General features: G+C 39.6%; 1 protein-coding gene across 2 annotated transcripts in view; it reads left to right on the forward strand.

The window, feature by feature from the left end:
• Positions 1 to 19265, forward strand: part of CYTIP (cytohesin 1 interacting protein) — a 75109-nt gene that overhangs the window by 46020 nt on the left and 9824 nt on the right. For both annotated transcript variants that reach the window (XM_047871115.1, XM_047871114.1), the window contains exons 2-6: positions 4118 to 4167; positions 4438 to 4492; positions 8693 to 8795; positions 9009 to 9102; positions 11935 to 12004. In XM_047871115.1, the coding sequence (XP_047727071.1) occupies positions 4118 to 4167; positions 4438 to 4492; positions 8693 to 8795; positions 9009 to 9102; positions 11935 to 12004 (372 nt within the window). The remainder of the gene's footprint in view (positions 1 to 4117; positions 4168 to 4437; positions 4493 to 8692; positions 8796 to 9008; positions 9103 to 11934; positions 12005 to 19265) is intronic.

The raw sequence follows: 19265 nt of genomic DNA on the forward strand, positions 1-19265 counted from the left end.
AAAAGTATTCTCTAATTCATACTGTGGCATGCCCTGAGTGAATAGCCCACAGTTTTTCTTGGAAGAGAAGCTCATGAGTCCACAGTGAGACTTTCTTGGGAAGCTGTGACGTTTATTTGGGTTCCTTAAGGGCACTTACGAGTTAGGAAATTGCACACGGTTCCGTTATTTTGCTGTATCTTAGAATATGTCTGTAGGGCCCTGCTAACCCAAGGTTCCTGGGTTAAAAGGGAAACAGAAAAAAAAAAAAAAAACAACAACACCTGGATTCCTGGAAGAATTAGGGAGATTGCAGCAAAGACTGGAAAAGAGAACAAGGCACAGGATTTGGGCTTTTGAAACAAACAATAGAAACAAAAGAAACATGTTAATATATATCCTCTCTCCACCCCCAATACTTTCCGGAAATGCATTCACTCAGTGGGGACCAGGAAGTAACAATCTGTTACTTAGCAGCAGAAGTGGCTGCAGTATTGAACTTTGAGCTCCTGTGAGTCTGCTGGCTCTCTGGCTGAGCTACAGATTACCCTGATCTTTTGCAAACTGACAGCTGAAATATTTAGTGTTGGCTTCCCCCTAAAGAGGGACATTGTAAATCACCGCATAGCGGCAAAAATTCCGTTTTGAATATTAATGCCTGATCTTTGAAGCCCTCTAACTAAAAACAAAAGAAGAGGAATCATAAACTCAACCCCAGGCATCTTTATATTAGTGGCTAACAAGGGGTTAAGGAGCTTTGTCTAATCAGCGGTCGTCATTGAATGTGTGGTTTGCAGGCCTGCCAAATTGCCAAACCTAGAGTTCTCATATTAGATAATGTGTAATAAAAGACAGCTGTTGCCGGCATATGCCGTTCATCACACACCCGTTCCTTATCCATACGTTTTGGTGTCTCCGCTGCAACCCCGAGAAAAGGCTCTGGCTGGGAGCGCATTCGGGAGCACGGACGCCCCGGGTTAGAGCCTAGAACGGGTTAGAGCCTAGAACAGGTTAGAGCCTAGAACAGGACTGCTCACTCTAGGAAAAGGGCTGTAGGCAAAATATTTTTCAAAGGGTGACGCTTTGGATAAGGCCTTAGGCATGCTTCTTCCCACTTAGGCAGATACCCGGGTGCCTGAGCACGGCTGAACCCTGGGAACATTCCTTTCCACATGGCCTGAGTCTGACAGCCCAGATCACATGCAAGGAGGCTGTGTGTCAAGATGTGGCACGTGTCAGAAAATTTGATGGTGCCTAATTTGTTTAAATTGTTTTTTCTTTAAACATCAGGTGCCTAAGAGAGGTTCATCGCTGATCTAGAGTAGAAACTAATTTACAATTTGACATAGCCTGATTTTGTGTGTGTGTCGCTGGTAACCCAAATCAGTTGATCCACAGGAATTGGGTCTCTGCCGTGCGCCTCACGGTGTGATAGGCAAATATTTTCAACTAGTGGATTAGCTAGATAGAGAGGTGAGCCAGAGAAAAGTAGGAAAATTGCTTTCTGTGTAGAGGATTTGGGTTTGTCTTGTGGAGTTAAACTATTTTATATTTGAATTTATCTGGAATGATTTTTTTTACTTTAGAAGGCAGGTTACAGGTGGACCAGATGAAATCTTAACGTTCCTGTCAGTGCTGTGATTATTTGCTTGGCAAAAGGGCATTTAAAATTGCTGAGGAAAGGCTGGAAATAACTCATTCATTTTGGCCACCATTTATTCCATTTGGCAGTTATGTATTAAGGCATCAGAACTTCCTTTGTTTCCTATTAATCCTTTATGGGTCTTGCTGTTTTTGGACTGAGATGGTTTTGTTCTTTTTGTTTTGTTTTGTTTTTCATTTTTGATGTTGTCACGTGTTTGGGATTTTCTTAAATTTAATTTTCTATTTTTAATGATTACCCTTGAGTTTTTCCTGCAAATATTTAAAATTTGATGAAGGGCAAAGTTGAAGAACATTTTAATGCATTTCTCCTGAACTTGATCTTTCACCACTACTTACTTACGTTGGTGTCTAATAGTTTACTTCTATTTGTCTATTTAGCTATTTTGAAGTTTCCCCTATATTCCAGGCACTGCACTAGGCACTGGGGTAGAAAGCAAAACAAGTACAGTCCCCACGTGGCTCTAAGGATAAAGATAATTCTGTACAGAGGCCAGGTATCTAATCCAGCATACCCTTTATATAAATACACATACAGTCTCCACATACAAGAATATGTGACTAATATGATGAATATTGATAGCAAGAGTAGTATTTTTAAATATAAGCCCTGGTTATGATAACAGGTAACAGGTAGATATGACCTACCTAAGAAGCTTGCAATCGGAAACAAGGATAAAAGCCAGGGAGATGCAAATAATGAAAGTCGATTGAGACAATGTGAGTGCAGTGTGCTGGCGAGATGAAAATACTTGGGAATATCAAGTTCATTGCTCTCTTTTATAAGAAGGGAGCCCTACTGCATAGCTGAGTCGTCCCTCGCCCATGTTTGTGGTTAGTAGGACAAATCAGGATGAAATAAACTATGCACGTTGTTGTGGGCCATCTATCGTTAGTCCTTACAAATTGAAAATAAATAATTTCTGGCAAATCTAGAGAATCTTTTTGGGTCTGAGCCTTCTGATTGCAGACTTCAGGATGATGCAAATGATTTGAGGGGTGGAACTGAAAAGACAAGGAATTCCAAAACGTGATCAATTTGCATCAAAGCGAGGAGAGATCATCTCTTTCTTACATTAGCTTAACTGACCAATCAGTAGCCAAATTCTGAACGCTGAGCCATTTCAGAAAGTTTGTGAAAAGGCTGGCATTTCTTACTTGATAATTCAGATTCATTACAGTGACGTAGGCTTCTGTCCTAACAAATGCCTTAATGAGGGTTTTGTTTGTGCATTAATTTTATGTGTTTTTCGCCTTCTGATTTTCAACCTCTATTTGTTTGGACTATGTGTTTATCTCCTGACTTTTTTTTTCTCTTAGTTTATTCATTTATTTTGAGAGAGAGAGAGAGAGAAACAGAGAGAGCATGAGTGGGATAGGGGCAGAGAGAGAGGGAGAGAAAGAGAATGCCAAGCAGGCTCCACAGCGTCAGCTCACAGACCAATGTGGGGCTTGAACTCACAACCCGCGAGATCAGGACCTGAGCCAACACCAAGAGTCAGACACTTAACTGGCTGAGCCACCCAAGCGGCCCCTGACATTTTTATGTATTCACTGATAGATGACAGGCATGTCAGGTTGACCATGAAACGCCCATGGGTTAGCTAGGATTGCAGTTTACATTTTGGGCCACTGGACCAACATTTGAGAAAGGGCTGATTACCATTTGTTAATTCCTAAACAATAACACAAAAACACAGAAAAAACAGCCATCACCTGAAAAAACAAGATGCTGCCTTTTGCTTATGTTTCCTATTTACAAGGGTAGAAGGTATCTCGGAAGTTTATGTTTATAGGATCTTTTTCCAAAATATGCCGAGGAGGAAAGGTGATAGTATTCCTGTTGTTTATACTATTTGGTTCCTTTGCTCTCTTGGCTGCAGATCTCACCACACTCTTCCAGACCTTCTGCAAAAATCAATCATAAGCAGAATTGAGGTTTTGAGTCCCTGGTTTCACCTGAATTGTGCTTCTGCATATGAGTTGGTTCTTTAGAGATTATTTTTTCCTGTTAAAAACAGTAACATATTGAACTATTATAATAAATACAGTCATTTCATCAGTATCTCAAAAAACTATCAAGCATTTGAGTTTTATATGCCATTCTGTGGGTGTTGTTTTCTTTGGATTTCCGTGTGATTAGAAATTGCTATGGTTAATCTTTCGGAGGCTATTTTAAATAGAGATTAGAGATGACATTCCTTTTGGAAGCTTTGGAGTTTTGCCACATTACGTGGACTCTTTTTGCCAGGGTGTATTATTATCTGAGCCTCATTTAGCCTTTTAATGCTCCAAGGTTCCCCTTCCCCGCTCTCCTTTGCTACCACTAGAAAATGGAAATTACTACCTTTACATAACAATTTCCCAGAGCTGGGCCAAAGAAGGTGACAAAGAACAAAGTGCTTGGTGATTTACAACACTTCATAGTTGTGTCTTAAGGACCTTTGGATAACTGTGTGCTTATTATATTTTTCAGCTTGCTTTGACGAGATCAAGTTCTTTAGGTGACTTCTCCTGGTCTCAAAGGTAAAGAGATTCTTGTATTTTTGTGTCTCTCACCAAGGCATTCAGGAGCACAGCTCTTCAGACTGTGGACGACAACACACACACACACACACACACACACACACACACACACATACACACACACACACACACACACACACACAGATTCTCACATACTACAGTTTACATGAATGTCAGCTGTTCGTAATTGTGGCAGTTATTTAATGATACGTATGTGACAAATGTGATACTTTGGTCTTCATGCATATTTTTCAATTTTTTTTGTTACAGAAAGCTTGTTACCGTGGAAAAGCAAGATAATGGAACTTTTGGATTTGAAATTCAGGTGGGCAGTTTTCAATTTTCCAGATTTTAATGAAGAAAGTGGCACTGACAGTATGATATTTGCAAAGAAAGAGTGAAGACAGGATCAGAGAATCATGGGCTCTGTGACTTGTATCTGTGACTTTTATCCAGTGTGCAGTGGTTTGGGGGAGTTTTTCAGCGTGCTGGGTGCCATCAAGGAAAGAAAACATTGAAGCCAAAATAAAACCCCTGAGACCTGCTCAGCTCCTTGTTCTGAGTTGCTTTAGTTTTCCTGTAAGTCTGAGCCTGATCAGAAACACTTGGTTTCAGCCAGATCTTCTAAATAAGAAAGTGAAATACTCTATTACAGATGTGCATTTTATATATTTGCATTTAAGATGTGTTTTGCATAATAATTTTTGTACTGTATATCAGATTTAAAAAATTTTTTTTTCAACGTTTATTTATTTTTTGGGGGGGACAGAGAGAGACAGAGCATGAACGGGGGAGGGGCAGAGAGAGAGGGAGACACAGAATCGGAAACAGGCTCCAGGCTCTGAGCCATCAGCCCAGAGCCCGACGCGGGGCTCGAACTCACGGACCGCGAGATCGTGACCTGGCTGAAGTCGGACGCTTAACCGACTGCGCCACCCAGGCGCCCCTGTATATCAGATTTTAAATCTATTCTCTGGCATTCAAGAAATACTTGAAAGCGTGTATATTTGTGTATATGGGACTGCATGTATTCGTGTGGAACCTCTGTTACATTTTGAGATACTAAGGATTTCATCTTGGATATGGCAAAGAAAATTGGACTTTTTTCTTAATGACAACACCTTATAATTACTATTTGAAACATTTTAGAACATTTGGGTCTACCTGCATATTGTCTCATGCTCTAGGAAGTTTATAACAGTCTTTGTAAGTTTCTATTTCTTTTTTGTTTGACATTTCAAAAAAATGTTTATTTATTTTTTGAGAGAGAGAGACAGAAAGAGAGAGTTTGAGACAGAGCGTGAGCAGGGGAGGGCTAGAGAGAAGGGGACACAGAATCCGAAGCAGGCTCCAGGCTCTGAGCTGTCAGCACAGAGCCCGATGCAGGGCTCTAACTCATGAACCATGAGATCATGACCTGAGCCAAAGTCGGACACCTGACTGATTGAGCCACCCAGGTGCCTCATATAGGTTTCAATTTCTAATAGCTTAAAAATTTCATTTCTTATTTGCTCTCTGCTTTTTCATGGCCATATTTGTAAAGATGGTGAGTTAGGTCAGATGAAGTCCAGTCCAATTAAATGCAACAGTAATAGCTTATGTATTACTGTTTTTTTTCCTCCATCACACTTTGGCATTTCTTTTCGATAATCATAGTCTTTTGCATAATCGTATTCTTATAGTGCACATCAGCTTTGAGATTAACTTTGGTGCTGCTTTCAAAAAACTTTGGTAACTGAATATCAACCCCCAAATTGGAAAGATGCTGTGTATTTGAAGATTAGGAACAGGAAACTGCTAATAAGTAAAACATGCCTTCTGAATAAAGAAACCAAATGGAACCCTAGCTATAAGGAATAGGGAGAAGGCTATAGGAAGAAGAAATACTTTCTACTTTCTGAACTATTCTACTTTTAAATTCGGTGACATCTATGATTCTTCTATGAGGTTTTAGGAGCATAGTACTCTCTCTTACTCCCCATTCATACGAAACGCTCTCTCTCTCTGCTGTGGAGACACTGCCTTTTGTGCTTGCTTTTAAATGAGAATTATCCAGAGGGTATGTAGCAGTTGCTACTGGAAACAAGATCGATGACTACCCACTTATCCTATTTAATGTAACAAATGAGGATTTTCTTCTTACTCTTCTATGATCTATGTCATTGTTTCCCCATGTTTCTCCCCCATACCATGAATGCTGACTCCACATGGAGCACAAGTCAAAACCGTCATTAGTGGACAGCAGGTTACAGCAGCTAGAACCTTTGTAGATAAACACGAGTTGATGATTTTATTTCTGAACTGCAGTGTGTTCCAGTAAAGCAGGAACCCAGTCCTCTGCCAATTTCCTCTTGGTATATGCTTTCCATTGCCAGCTCCACACCATCATCTATTCTTTTTTTTTTTTTTGATGTTTATTTATTTTTGAGAGAGACAGAGAGAGAGTAGTGGAGGCACAGAGAGAGAGGGAGACAAAGAATCTGAAGCAGGCTCCAGGCTCTGAGCCGTCACCACAGCTCCCACAAACAGCGAGATCATGACCTGAGTGGAAGTCGGACGCTTAACCGACTGAGCCAACCAAGCGTCCCCACACCATAATCTATTCTTTAACAGTCCTAAGATTTGCAGTAGTCATCAAATAGGGGAAATACTCTGGGAATTTTTTGAAGACCAGATAGAGCCTCGTGTATCCCCATCGTGCACCCATGGTTAACATGTATTTGGGTTCTGGTCTACCAAGTGAAGGGCACATTGGCAAAGAAACTACACATCCCCTTTGGATTTCCCTAGTTTTATACTGTGAGTGAGAGTCACACAGTTTGATAGCAACACAAATGTTAGATTCATACACACCAAGTTCATGTTCTCTCGGTGCTGCCTGGTGGGATTCTTAGGAGTTTCAAATGAAACAATACGTCATATAAAGTCCTTAGTAACGTGCCCGGTACCAGTAGATCAAACAATGGCAGGTGTTAGAATAAAGGTCACCGGGCCTGAGAGAGGGCAATGTGACTTTTATATCTCTGAGAAATGCAGGGGATTGTTCTGTCATTGGCTTCTAAAAATGGGAACCAGAAGACTAGGGGTGTGTGTGTGTGTGTGTGTGTGTGTGTGAGGGGGGCGGGGGGGATTATTTGACTATTTCAATCCAGAACTATGGGGCTTCTGCCTTTTCTTCTCTGTCCCCAATCCACAAATTTTACACTGGTTGTGCGCATATATGCTGGCTGTGTAAATCAACACGTCTCCTCTCATTGTACTCACTTTGATCACTGGACCTGGAGGGCAGATTCTCACTGCTAATAAGAGCTGTTATAAGGGTGGTTTCCCAGAGGAGTGACTGTTAGAGCTTTGGTTCATGTACCGCATGGACTAGATCACCTTTTCATTCCTGAAAGGGTCCAGGCTGTAGCAAGACTTCCTGGCAGAAATGCTGTTAAAGGGATCTGACATAGAGGGAAGTATAATAAATGACCTTTAAAGGTCCCTCGTACCTTTATGATATAGGGATTCTAAATGCCTTGCAGAGTGAATAGAGATTCCTTAGATGTTAACTAAGTCAAGTTTCTAGGAGTTGCATGCACATGATTGACTTCTGGTTCTGGAGTCTCTGTGTCTGTAAAATAAGAAGGAGTGAACATCAGGCATTAATTTCTCCACAGAGAAGCAGTACTGTAATAGGAATAACTTTAGGAATCAGATTACTCAACTCAGATACTGATTTTGATTCTAAATGGAACTAGGCTTCGTAACTTAAATGTGTGCAAAAGAAAAATATGTTTGTTATAGGTCACTGGGCCACTATATCGAGCAATATTTATGGAGTGTTCTTGGTACAATTTGAAACAAAAATAAAAACAAAACCAAGCGGGTTTTGACAAACTGAGGCAAGAGACGAAGCATAACTTTTTCTAATTTAGTTGAGTGACTAATGAACCGGTGAGTATTCAGGCAGGCATACCAGAGAGCACTTAGACAAGAAGGTAATCACGTCAATTATAGCACTTTTGAAAAAATACAGGGCAGATTGTCATTATTTGCAGAGCTCTGATTTAAAATAATTATTGTTGGCACATCTCCCTTCCTGGATGTGTACTGTTCCATATGCTCTTGTAATGAGTGCTTTAGCTTGGGAGAACCACACAGAGATTTTTCTCTTTGCTTTTTGGCTACTATTGTTTTATCCCATTGGGAAATAAGAAACCTAATTTTTCTTAATAGATATGTAATAATGAGAGCATCAGGTGGTCTCTCAGGCTTGAAAATGGAAAAATCTTGAGCCAGTCTTATCCCACTTTTAGTCTCACGCTGGATTTTTTTTTTTTTTTTAATGAAAAGGGTTGGCTACAGATTTCATCATAGAATCTCAGGACTGGTACCTTTGATTCAGTTTATATTCGAGAAAGACTTTCCAATTGTTCTTTGTACTTTTACCTGTTCCGCTGCGTAATCAACACCCTTTTATTTTTTGACATGTAGATTTTGAATTTTTTGAATAATAATTACGTATCACTTGAATTTTTAGACTTACAGGCTCCAGAACCAGAACATGTGCTCTTCTGAGATGTGCACTCTGATTTGCAAAATACAGGAGGACAGCCCAGCCCACTACGCTGGCCTGCAAACTGGTAATTTATAACTTTGCTCATGTTGGGAATGATTTAAATAGCAAGAAAAGAAATCTTTATGCCATCGAAGGCCAGGATGTGATTGCTGCTTTGAATTTTCTTCCCTCTTTTATGTTGCTAAGGTTTGGGGCTTGCTTGTTTTGTTTTATTTGCATGTCAGGAGGGATTCTTCAAGCAAGTGTTTTAACACTCACTTTCCTTGGCATCTCCCAGGTGATGTCCTTGCAAATATCAATGGTGTGAGCACGGAAGGCTTTACCCACAAACAAGTCGTTGACCTGATCAGATCTTCAGGAAACATGTTAACGTAACTATCCATCTGCTTCCCATGGGGCTTCAGAAATGTTATGGTCTTTCACAATGCCTGTTGAGTGAATGAATAGGCTTTTTGTTCAGGATCACAAGAAGGGAGGCAGTGCACCAAAGCTTTGGGATCGGGTACAGACGTGTATTATCAGTCCCTTTTGTTTCTCAAGGTTTCCTCAAACTTGAAAGTATTGTCAACATCTAAAGTCAGAGGACATCAATAGCCCCAACATCTGTGTGGGAGGGATGGCATTTAGAAAATTTATTTATTTATTTATCTTAATGTCAAATTCAACTAAACTGGCACTACATTCTCTTTGGATAGAGAGGAATTAGTCCAGCTTCCATGGTTGATATAATCTTGTGGTTAGAACAAATAAAAGGTCAGGAGGGCTGAGTTTTTTACTCTCACACCACAAGCCAATTGTTTTTCTCTTCTAGTGTTCCATTTAGCAGGAAGAAAACTCTGGTCAACCCTCCCTGCCCTGCGACACACACTCACACTTACTAATAGTCCAGACTTACTCATGGGAGAGTGTTCTCCCCAACTAGAGATTTGACTGAATTTTCTACCATACCATCCTTTAGAGCCTAATACGACTTCAGTAATTAGTTAAAAGATGGAATTTCCTCAGTCATTCAAATGATATTTATTGAGCAAATACTATGTTTCCAGCTTTGTGATATAGGCTTAGGAGAGACAAAGACAAGGCCTCTTGTAGTGCTTTATTATCTGTGGAGGGAGATGGACAAGGGAAGCTTTCAAAATAAGTAATTTTGAAATTTCAACTTTTGGTTACTGCTATTAAGGAAGTAAAATGAGGAACGGGGTAGAATACTGAGTAAGAGGATTCTACCTGCGTTTAGAGGGATCTTGCCTGAGGAGGGGAAATCTGGGCTGAGACATAAAGAAAAAGAAGGGATGGTCATGGGAACTTCTGGTGAGAGCCTTTCAGGCAAAGAGAGAGGTCTGTGAAGTCTCAAAATGGGCTTGGCATGTCCAAGAGATAGAGAAACAACCAGTGTGATGGGTGGTTGGTAGATTAGGGAGAATATAAGAAATGAAGGCAGGGAGTTGGCCAGGGGGCAGAGCATGGGTCTTGTCAGGCTAAGTAATTTAAGCGTTTGTTCTGACGAAGGTGGGGTGTGTGTGCATTATCTCGCTCATCCTTCACAGCCACCTTGTGATGTTAGTTTTATTTCTATTTATGGATCAAGTGCCTGAAGCTTAAGTTAGGTGGAATTAAGATCAATGATATAGTAAGTGACTGGGCTAGGATTTGACCCCCCGCTCTGGAAGCCAAGATCTGTTCTCTTCAGCTACCCCACAGCTGCTCATTGCAAGCTGCCAATAGAAAATCCCCTGGATGCTTTTCAATTATTCTGGTCTAAAGCTTCAAAGATGTTCTTACTGAGTGTGGGACTCGTGATGGTCCAACTCCGTGGATCCTGTGAGTTCAGGGTAAAGGAGCTCTTTACTCCAGAGAAACTTGAATCTATATGGTTGGAGCCATATAGAATCCCAGGGAAAATGGTGGCAGTTAGAATCAGGAGGCTATGTTCCAAATGGTTGAGGTGGGTAGAACGCAGGTATGTAATTAAGGAGTAGTGGGTGGAGACAAATGGAAATTCAGACGTCAGGAAAATGAGAGACAACTGTATAAATACTGAAGAGGGTGACCAGTGTATTCCTGAGGTTTGGCACATAGACATTTATTGCTTGTTCAGCTCAGGTCAGCATTAAAGTTCCCACTGAAACAGATTCATAGGGATCCTCACTCGTGACCAGAGACAAGACCATCCTAATGAGAAAGGAGACAACATCTTGGCTTTCATTATCATTTCATTATCTTGGGAATGATGCTATTAGAAATAGAGAAAAAATTCGTCTCCGTATTTAATGCTATTATTCCCCCATGACTTGAAAGATTTCCTGAATCTTAATAAATAGTTACAGCTTATTTGTCAGAAGGAATTTGAACCAATACTTTAAAAATATTTAGGTGTGTGACTAACACATGGAATTTGTTACCTTATTCAGATTGCTGACTTAGTAGTCAAAATAAAGGCCTCAACATGAGCCCACAAAACAAATCACTCAGGATAGAACACGTCCTTTTATTTTTAGAAAGGCATTTGGTATAGGGAGAAAAGAACAGCATCAAACTGATAATGCTAGGATTAAGGTTTATAAACTTAAAAGGTTCCAAGATGTGAGAGTCATATGAAGGTTATTATCTCTTAGTGGTTTCGGTTCTGTTTGTTCGAGCTGCAAAATTAAGTCAATTTACAGAGTAAAGGTCCCTAGCATCCCAGGAAAGAAAGGATGTTTCCCTTTTCCAAGAAAGAGCATGTTGCTTCCACTGTTTGAAAATCCCTATTGCATGTTGGTTTCATTGCTGGACCCCTCATGCTAAGCATGACTATCTAAATTCTGGCACACAGTAAATGCCCAGTAAATATTCACCAAATAGAATAGGTGATTCAGTCAGAGACCATAAGAATAGATTCCATTAGAGAACAACAATCATTGCCATACGCTGGCATCTATAAAGCGAGCCATCGGTTACAAGTTAAACAGTATCTTTTCTTTCAACCTCCCTCTCTAGGGGACAATTTGTTTTTGTGTTGCTTTTGTTCCATTTTCTTTCTCTGAATATTGTCAGAAGATTCCGCCTAGGTGCAGATACTTGAAGTGCCATGGAAATAATAACATTTATGTTGCTTTTTTAAGTGTAGTCTGTGCTCAAAGTGGCATAATCTACAAGGATGGTACTTGTTTGAAAGAATCACTCATGCTGTTCCCTCCCCCCCTCCCTTTCTCTTAAAACAGGATAGAGACTCTTAATGGAACAATGATTCTCAAAAGAACAGAGCTGGAAGCAAAGCTACAAGTTTTAAAGGTAATTTAATTTAATACAGTGAGGTACCTTTTTCATCCTTGAATGTGTGAGTGGTAGAATAAAAATCTATTTGAGGAATTGAAATAGCCCTTGAAGATGAAATGTCATGATGAGTCTAAACTGCTGAATTATCAAGAGCCACACAATTACCTTTACGGGAATATTAAATTCCACAAGCCAGTGCAAATCACGTTCTTCCTTCCTCCTTCGGTGTTTCTGTGAGGCTCAAAAAAGCAACAGGAAGGCACATCACTTGAAGAACTTTTCATTCATGCACCTGTGATCTCTCTTGATTTACATTTTGTTTGGGGAAGAAACAAAGGAGGAGTCTTTTCTTCATTCCCCCCCCCCCCCCCCCCCCCCCGTGTTGCCTGTTTGCAGGAGGGCCTAGAAGTTTTGTTTTTCCACTTTCCTCTTCTGTGTCTTTCTGTTCAGCCTCTTTCTTCCTCCAGAAATCATCTCCCTCTTCTGTGGTTGTCCTTGAAATCTACTTTCATCGGCCAACACGCAATCAACTCTGAAGCGGGAAAAAAAAAAATTAAGTTTCCAGGAGACAGTGCATATTGCAGGATGTTTAGATACAATTCCCTGGGATGGCTTTTTGGGGGTCTTGAAAATCTCAGTTTGCTAGATGGGTGAGGTTCTGCCAGGCCATGAAGTACAGCCCTCACCCATGTGCATGTGAGTCATGCTCCTACAGATTGCAATGATCTCTTTATCCCAGAGATCTCCCCTGCATGGCAGTGAGGGGGCCAGTCTAAGCAGAGACCACACGGCCTACTACAGGCAGGTTGCTTGCCTGGACTGTGTTTAACAATAGCTGGTGTTTATCAATTTTCTTTGTGAAGCATGGTCTTCTTTTCTTTTTAATGTTTATTCATTTTTGAGAGAACTAGAGAGAGCATGCACATGTGCGTGCCAGTGGGGGAGAGGCAGAGCTGGGGACAGAGGATCTGAAGCGGGCTCTGTGCTGACAGCAGAGGGCTCGATGTGGGTCTGGAACTCACGAACTGTGAGATCATGACCTGAGCCAAAGTAGGACGATTAACCAACTGAGCACCCCTGAAGTGTGTACGTTTTAATTTTTGCGCCCGTGAGGGGAGAGTTACTGTTTCTGTTTTATCTTGTATTCTTCCTCCCTCCCCCCACATCTAGTTCATCAATAACCTCTGTTTCCTTCTGTATCAACACTGATTTTGTACTCTTGTTATTGTACTTATTGCTATATTTTGAGTTAATTTGTAAAATTTCTTTAAAAATTCCTCTGTTCAGATTATGATGGGACTTGACATTTATAGGATAAATATCAATTGACATCTTTATGGTTTTCACTCTTCCTACTTCAAACATAGGACTTGATCTTTTAAATCAGGTTTTTTTGTGTACTTCAAAAATATTTTATAATTTCTTCATGCACTGCTGTATATCTTTTATTATGTTTATTCTTATGTACCTTCTAAGTTTTCTTGCTATAATAAATATAATCTTTTAAATTTTTTTTTCAATGTTTATTTATTTTTTGGACAGAGAGAGACAGAGCATGAACAGGGGAGGGGCAGAGAGAGAGGGAGACACAGAATCGGAAACAGGCTCCAGGCTCTGAGCCATCAGCCCAGAGCCTGACGCGGGGCTCGAACTCACAGACCTCGAGATCGTGACCTGGCTGAAGTCGGACACTTAACCGACTGCGCCACCCAGGCGCCCCTAAATATAATCTTTTAACTTTAATTTAATTTATTTATGTTTATTTATTTTTAGAGAGATAGAGAGTGCACATGCATGAGTGGGAGAAAGGAGGAGAGAAGAGAGAGAGAGAGAGAGAGACAGAGAGAGAGAGATTGGATCCCAAGCAGGCTCTGTGCTGTCAGACCAGAGCCTGATGGGGGGCTTGATGCCATGAATCATGAGATCATGACCTGAGCTGAAATCAAGAGTTGGACGCTTAACTGAGCCACCCAGGTGCTCCAATATGATCTTTTACTTTTAAAAGATCTTTTAGGTTGTTGCTATTTATTTTTGTGTAAATAAAAAAAATAATGTTTATTTTTGAGAGAGAGAGAGATGGAAAGAGTGAGCAGGAGAGGAGCAGAGTGAGAGAGAGACACAGAATCTGAGCTGTCAGCACAGAGCCTGACGCGGGGCTCAAACCCACAAACCGTGGGATCATGACCTGAACTGAAGTCAGACGCTTAGCCATCTGAGCCACCCAGGTGCCCCTGTGTAAATTTTAAATCCAGTAGTCTTACTGAAGTCTCTTTATTCCGATATGTTTGTAGATTCTCTTAGATTTTTTTTATTTAGACACAATATTATCTGCAGATACTGAAAGGTTTGGCCCTTTACTCCCTGATTATTCAAATATAGCTGATCCTTGAACAACAAAGGTTTGAAGTGCAAGGATTCAGCTTACTTTATTGTAGGGGTACAGTATGTAACATAACATACAAAATATGTGCTGTTTATGTTATCATTAAGGCTTCCAGTCAACAGTAGGCTATTAGTAGTTAAGTTTTTAGGGAGTGCAGAGTTATATGTAGATTTTTTTACTGTGCAGGGGTCAGTGCCCCAACCCCCCATGTTGTTCAAGCGTGATAATCTTCTTGTTCTTGGCCTTAAAGGGAATGCCTCTAACATTTTATCATGAATATTTTGTATGTAATAAACAGTTAAATGTAAATGTAAATGTAAATTACATTTAGGCTTTTTTTTTTTTTGAGAGAGAGAGAGAGAGAGAGAGAGCATAAGTGCAAGTGGGGAGGGACAGAGGGAGAGGGAGAGGGAGAAGAGAGAATCTCAAGCAGGCCCCAGGCTCAGCATAGAACCCAATTCAGGGCTGGATCAAGTGTGAGATCATGACCTGAGCCGAAATCAAGAATCAGATCCTTAACTGACTGAGCCACCCAGGCTCCCCTATTTAGGTTTTAAAACTGTCAAAACTTAATTTGTTTTGGTAAAAGAGAGTATTCGTGAGCATCTTTTTGTTGTTGTTGTTGTTGTTGTTGTTGTTAAATAAACCTGGCTTCTTTAACCTTTTGTAGAAAAAGGAAAGAAATGTACAAAATAAACTGGTGGGTGTTATTTAAAGTATGACTGATCAAATAGGACTATATTTCATGGAATAAAGAATTCACCTGTAAAAAACACGTTTCATGTTTCTAAGCAATTTCTGCTCCTTCAATGTTTTCTCTTGAAGTTTTAATATTCATACTTACCTATTTTTTTAAACGATGCATGAATTTCTTCAATATACCCATCCTCTCATAGAACATCATAAGAACGTTAACATGTTTAAATGTCCATTTAAGACCCCATCTTTCTTATTATTGCTTGCCTTTGGAGAATTTTATCAACTTTTAGAAAGAAAAACTACAGGCTTCTGTTGCAGATATCTGGTAGTGAACAAATACACTCATACGTTGAAGTGGCCTGCTTGCTGTTGTTTTCTGTTCCTTACCTCTGGGTTTACTTTCTTTTTTTTGCCGTAGTACTTGCTTTTAGCAAGGGTAAGTAGGTCTTTCTTTATCAGGAAAATCTTGCACTGCTACTGCTGAAGGAGAGTTTTGCGAGGTGACTGAATTATTCTTAGCTGATGCTCTGTCTCCTTAGCACTTTAAATGTATTGCGCCTTTGATATTTTTGTTTACGAAAGATCTCCTATTTTTTTATCCTTTGTAGGTAATCTGCACTTTCTATATTTTCTTCTAAAAGGTTTAAGGTTTTTCTCTTTTACACTTACATTCTGAATGCATCCAGAGTTAAGTTATATATGTGGTTTGAGATGGGATTCTAATTTTCTCTGATTCTCATATGAATACTCAGTTCTCTCAGTACTACGTATTGTATAGTCCGTCTTTTCGCCCAACTGAACTGCAGAGAAGCCTCTGTTTTCAAGCACGTTTCATATATGCATGGATTTTCTTATGGGCTCCGTATTCCGATCCATTGTTTGTCTCAAACTCAGTTATTTTACCTTAAATATTGGTATTCCATTGAGCAAAATCTCCAGGTTATTCTTGGTTCTTTGATCATCTATATAAATGTTAGAATCAGGTTGTCAAGTTCTGTAAGTACATTTTAGAATTTTGATTGATACCACATTTTATGTAGATAGCTCAATTTTAAAATGCTTGACATTTGTATGGTATTGAGTTTTCTTAGTGACAGACGATCTCGCCATTTTTTCGCCCATCCTCCCACTCCCCACCCCTCTGGCGACCACCAGTTCCCTGTATTTTTTGAATCTGTTTCTTTTTGTTTGTTTTGTTTGTTTGTTTGTTTGTTTGTGGAATTTTTTCGGATTCCACATAGGTGTGAAATCCTGTGCTATTTGTCTTCCTCTGTCTGATTTATTTCACTTAGATAGTATCCTCTAGGTCCATCCATGCTGTCACAAATAGCAAGATTTTATTCTTTTTTGTGGATGAATAATATTCCACTGTTTATGGACACCATTTATCCATTTCTCTATTTATGGACACTTAGGGTGCCTATATATCTTGGCTATTTCTTTTAAGTTTATTTATTTTTAGAGAGAGAAAGAAAGAGAGAGAGAGAACATACACGTGAGTGGGGAAGGGACAGAGAGAAGGGGAGAGAGCATATCCCAAGCAGGCTCCAAGCTGTTAGTGCGGAGCCCTACTTGGGGCTCGACCTCACAGACCGTGACATTATAGCCTGAGCCAAAATCAAGAGTGGGGCATTTAGCCAGCTTAGCCACCCAGGCGCCTATTTTTAAGTTTTTGAGAAAACTCCATACTGTTTTTCACAGTGGCTGCACCAATTTGCATTCCTACCAATAGTGCATGAAGTTTCTTTTGTCTCCACATACTCCCCAGTACTTCTTATTTCTTGGGTTTTTTTATATTAGCCATTCTGACAGATGTAAATGATATCTCATTGTGGTTTTGATTTACATTTCCCTGATGATAACTGATGTTGAGTGTTTTTTTTCATGTGTCTATTAACCATCTGTATGTCTTCCTTGGAAAAAATGTCTATTTAGGTCCTCTGCCCGTTTTTAATGGGATTATTTGGGGCTTTTTGGTGTTGAATTATGGAAGTTCTTTACATATGCTGAATATTAACCCCTTGTTGCAGGTATCATTTGCAAATATCTTCTCACATTCAGTTGCCTTTTTGCTTCATCGGTGGTTTCCTTTGCTGAGCAAAAGCTTTTAATTTTGTTGTAGCCCCATAGTTTATTTTTGATTTTGTTTCCCTTGCCTGAGGAGACATATCCAAAAATATGTTTTTAAGACCAATGTCCAAGAGATTACTACATATGTTTCCTTTTAGGAGTTTTATGGTTTCCTGTCTCATATTTAGGTCTTTAATCCATTTTGAGTTTATTTTTTATATGGTATAAGAAAGTGGTCCAGTTTCATTCTTTTGCATGTAGCTGTCCAGTTTTCCCAATTACTGAAAAGACTATTTTTTCCCCATTGTATATTATTGACTCCTTTGTCATAGATTGATTAACCATATAAGTATGGGTTTGTTTCTGGTCTCTCTATCCTAGTCCATTGATCTATGTATCTATTTTTGTGCTGGTGTAATGTTTTGATTACTTTGGCTTTTTAGTTTATCTTGAAATCTGAGATTGTGATACCTCAAGTTCTGGTGTTCATTTTTAAGGTTGTTTTGGCTATTTGGGTTCTTTTGTGGTTTCATACAAATTTTAGGATTATTGTAGTTCTTTTTTTTAATTTTTTTAATGTTTATTTATTTTTGACAGAGAGACAGAGCATGAACGGGGGAGGGTCAGAGAGAGAGGGAGACACAGAATCTGAAAGAGGCTCCAGGCTCTGAGCTTTCAGCACAAAGCCCGACACGGGGCTTGAACTCACAGACCACAAGATCATGACCTGAACCGAAGTCGGGTGGTCAACTGACTGAGCCACCCAGGCGCCCCTTAATTTTTTTTTTAATGTTTATTTATTTTTTGAGAGAGAGAGGGAGATAGAGCACAAGCAGGGGAGGGGCAAAGAGAGAGGGAGACACAGAATCCAAAGCAGGCTCCAGGCTCTGGAGTCAGCACAGAGCCGATGCGGGGGCTCAAACCCACAAACCTGAGATCATGACCTGAGCTGAAGTCTTGTGCTTAATCGACTGAGCCACCCAGGCGCCCCAGGATTATTCTAGTTCTTTAAAAAATGCTATTCATGGAGCACCTGGGTGGCTCAGTTTGTTGGGTATCTGACTTTGGCCTTAGGTCAGCATCTCATGGTGCCTGGGTTCGAGCCCCATGTCAGTCTCTGTGCTGACAGTGTTGAGCCTGCTTTGGATTCTCTCTCCTTCTCTCTATGCCCCTCCTCGACTCATACTTTCTCTCTCTCTCTCTCAAAATAAATAAATAAACTTACAAAATACTGTTTGTCTTTTGATAGGGACTGTATTCTGTATTGACTCTTTAGGTTACTTTGGGTAGTATGGACATTTTAATGATATTAATTCTTCCAAAGGGTGGACATTGAATATATTTCCATTTGTTTGCGTTGTCTTCAGTTTCTTTCATCAATGTCTTACAGTTCTCAGAGTAGAAGTCTTTCACCTATTTGGTTAAATTTATTCCTAGATATTTTGTTCTTTTTGATGCAATTGTAATCTGCTACTTCATTATTAGCATATGGAAATGCAAGAGGTTTCGGTATTTTAATTTTGTCTTCTGCAACTTTACTGAGTTTGTTAGTGTTAATAGTTTTTGGTGGAATCTTTACGGTTTTCTATATATAGTGTCATACAAGCTGCAAATAGTGACAGTTTTACTTCTTCCTTAACCAGTTTGGATTCCTTTTATTTCCTTATATGTCTGATTATCATGCGAGGATTTCCACTCTGTTGAATCAAAGTGGTGAGAGTGGACATCGTGTCTTCTTCCTGATCTTAGAGGAAAAGTTTTCATAATCTTACCATTTTTAATTGTTTTCTTTGTCTCTTTCAACAGAGTCTCATAATTTTACACAAGTAGATCCTGTATGTCTTTCGCTAGATGTAACCCTTTCTATGAATGACTTTTGTTTGTATTATAGTTTCTTTATAAAAAATAAACGTTTTGGTTGAGGTTGATGTATAGATACATAAAGTCAATTTTTATGCTGTCACTCAATCTATCTTGTTCAAACTATTGCTAAACTATCATTTAAACAAATTATCTGTAGGTTATTTTGGATTTTCTGTGAAGATAGTAACCATTGAGAATAACAGTTTCTCTTTCTTCATTTCATTGACTATAGCCTATAATATAGTGTTGAATAGAAACTAT

This window comes from Prionailurus viverrinus, chromosome C1 (genome assembly GCF_022837055.1).
Source record: "Prionailurus viverrinus isolate Anna chromosome C1, UM_Priviv_1.0, whole genome shotgun sequence".
In the NCBI taxonomy this organism is placed as follows: domain Eukaryota; kingdom Metazoa; phylum Chordata; class Mammalia; order Carnivora; family Felidae; genus Prionailurus; species Prionailurus viverrinus.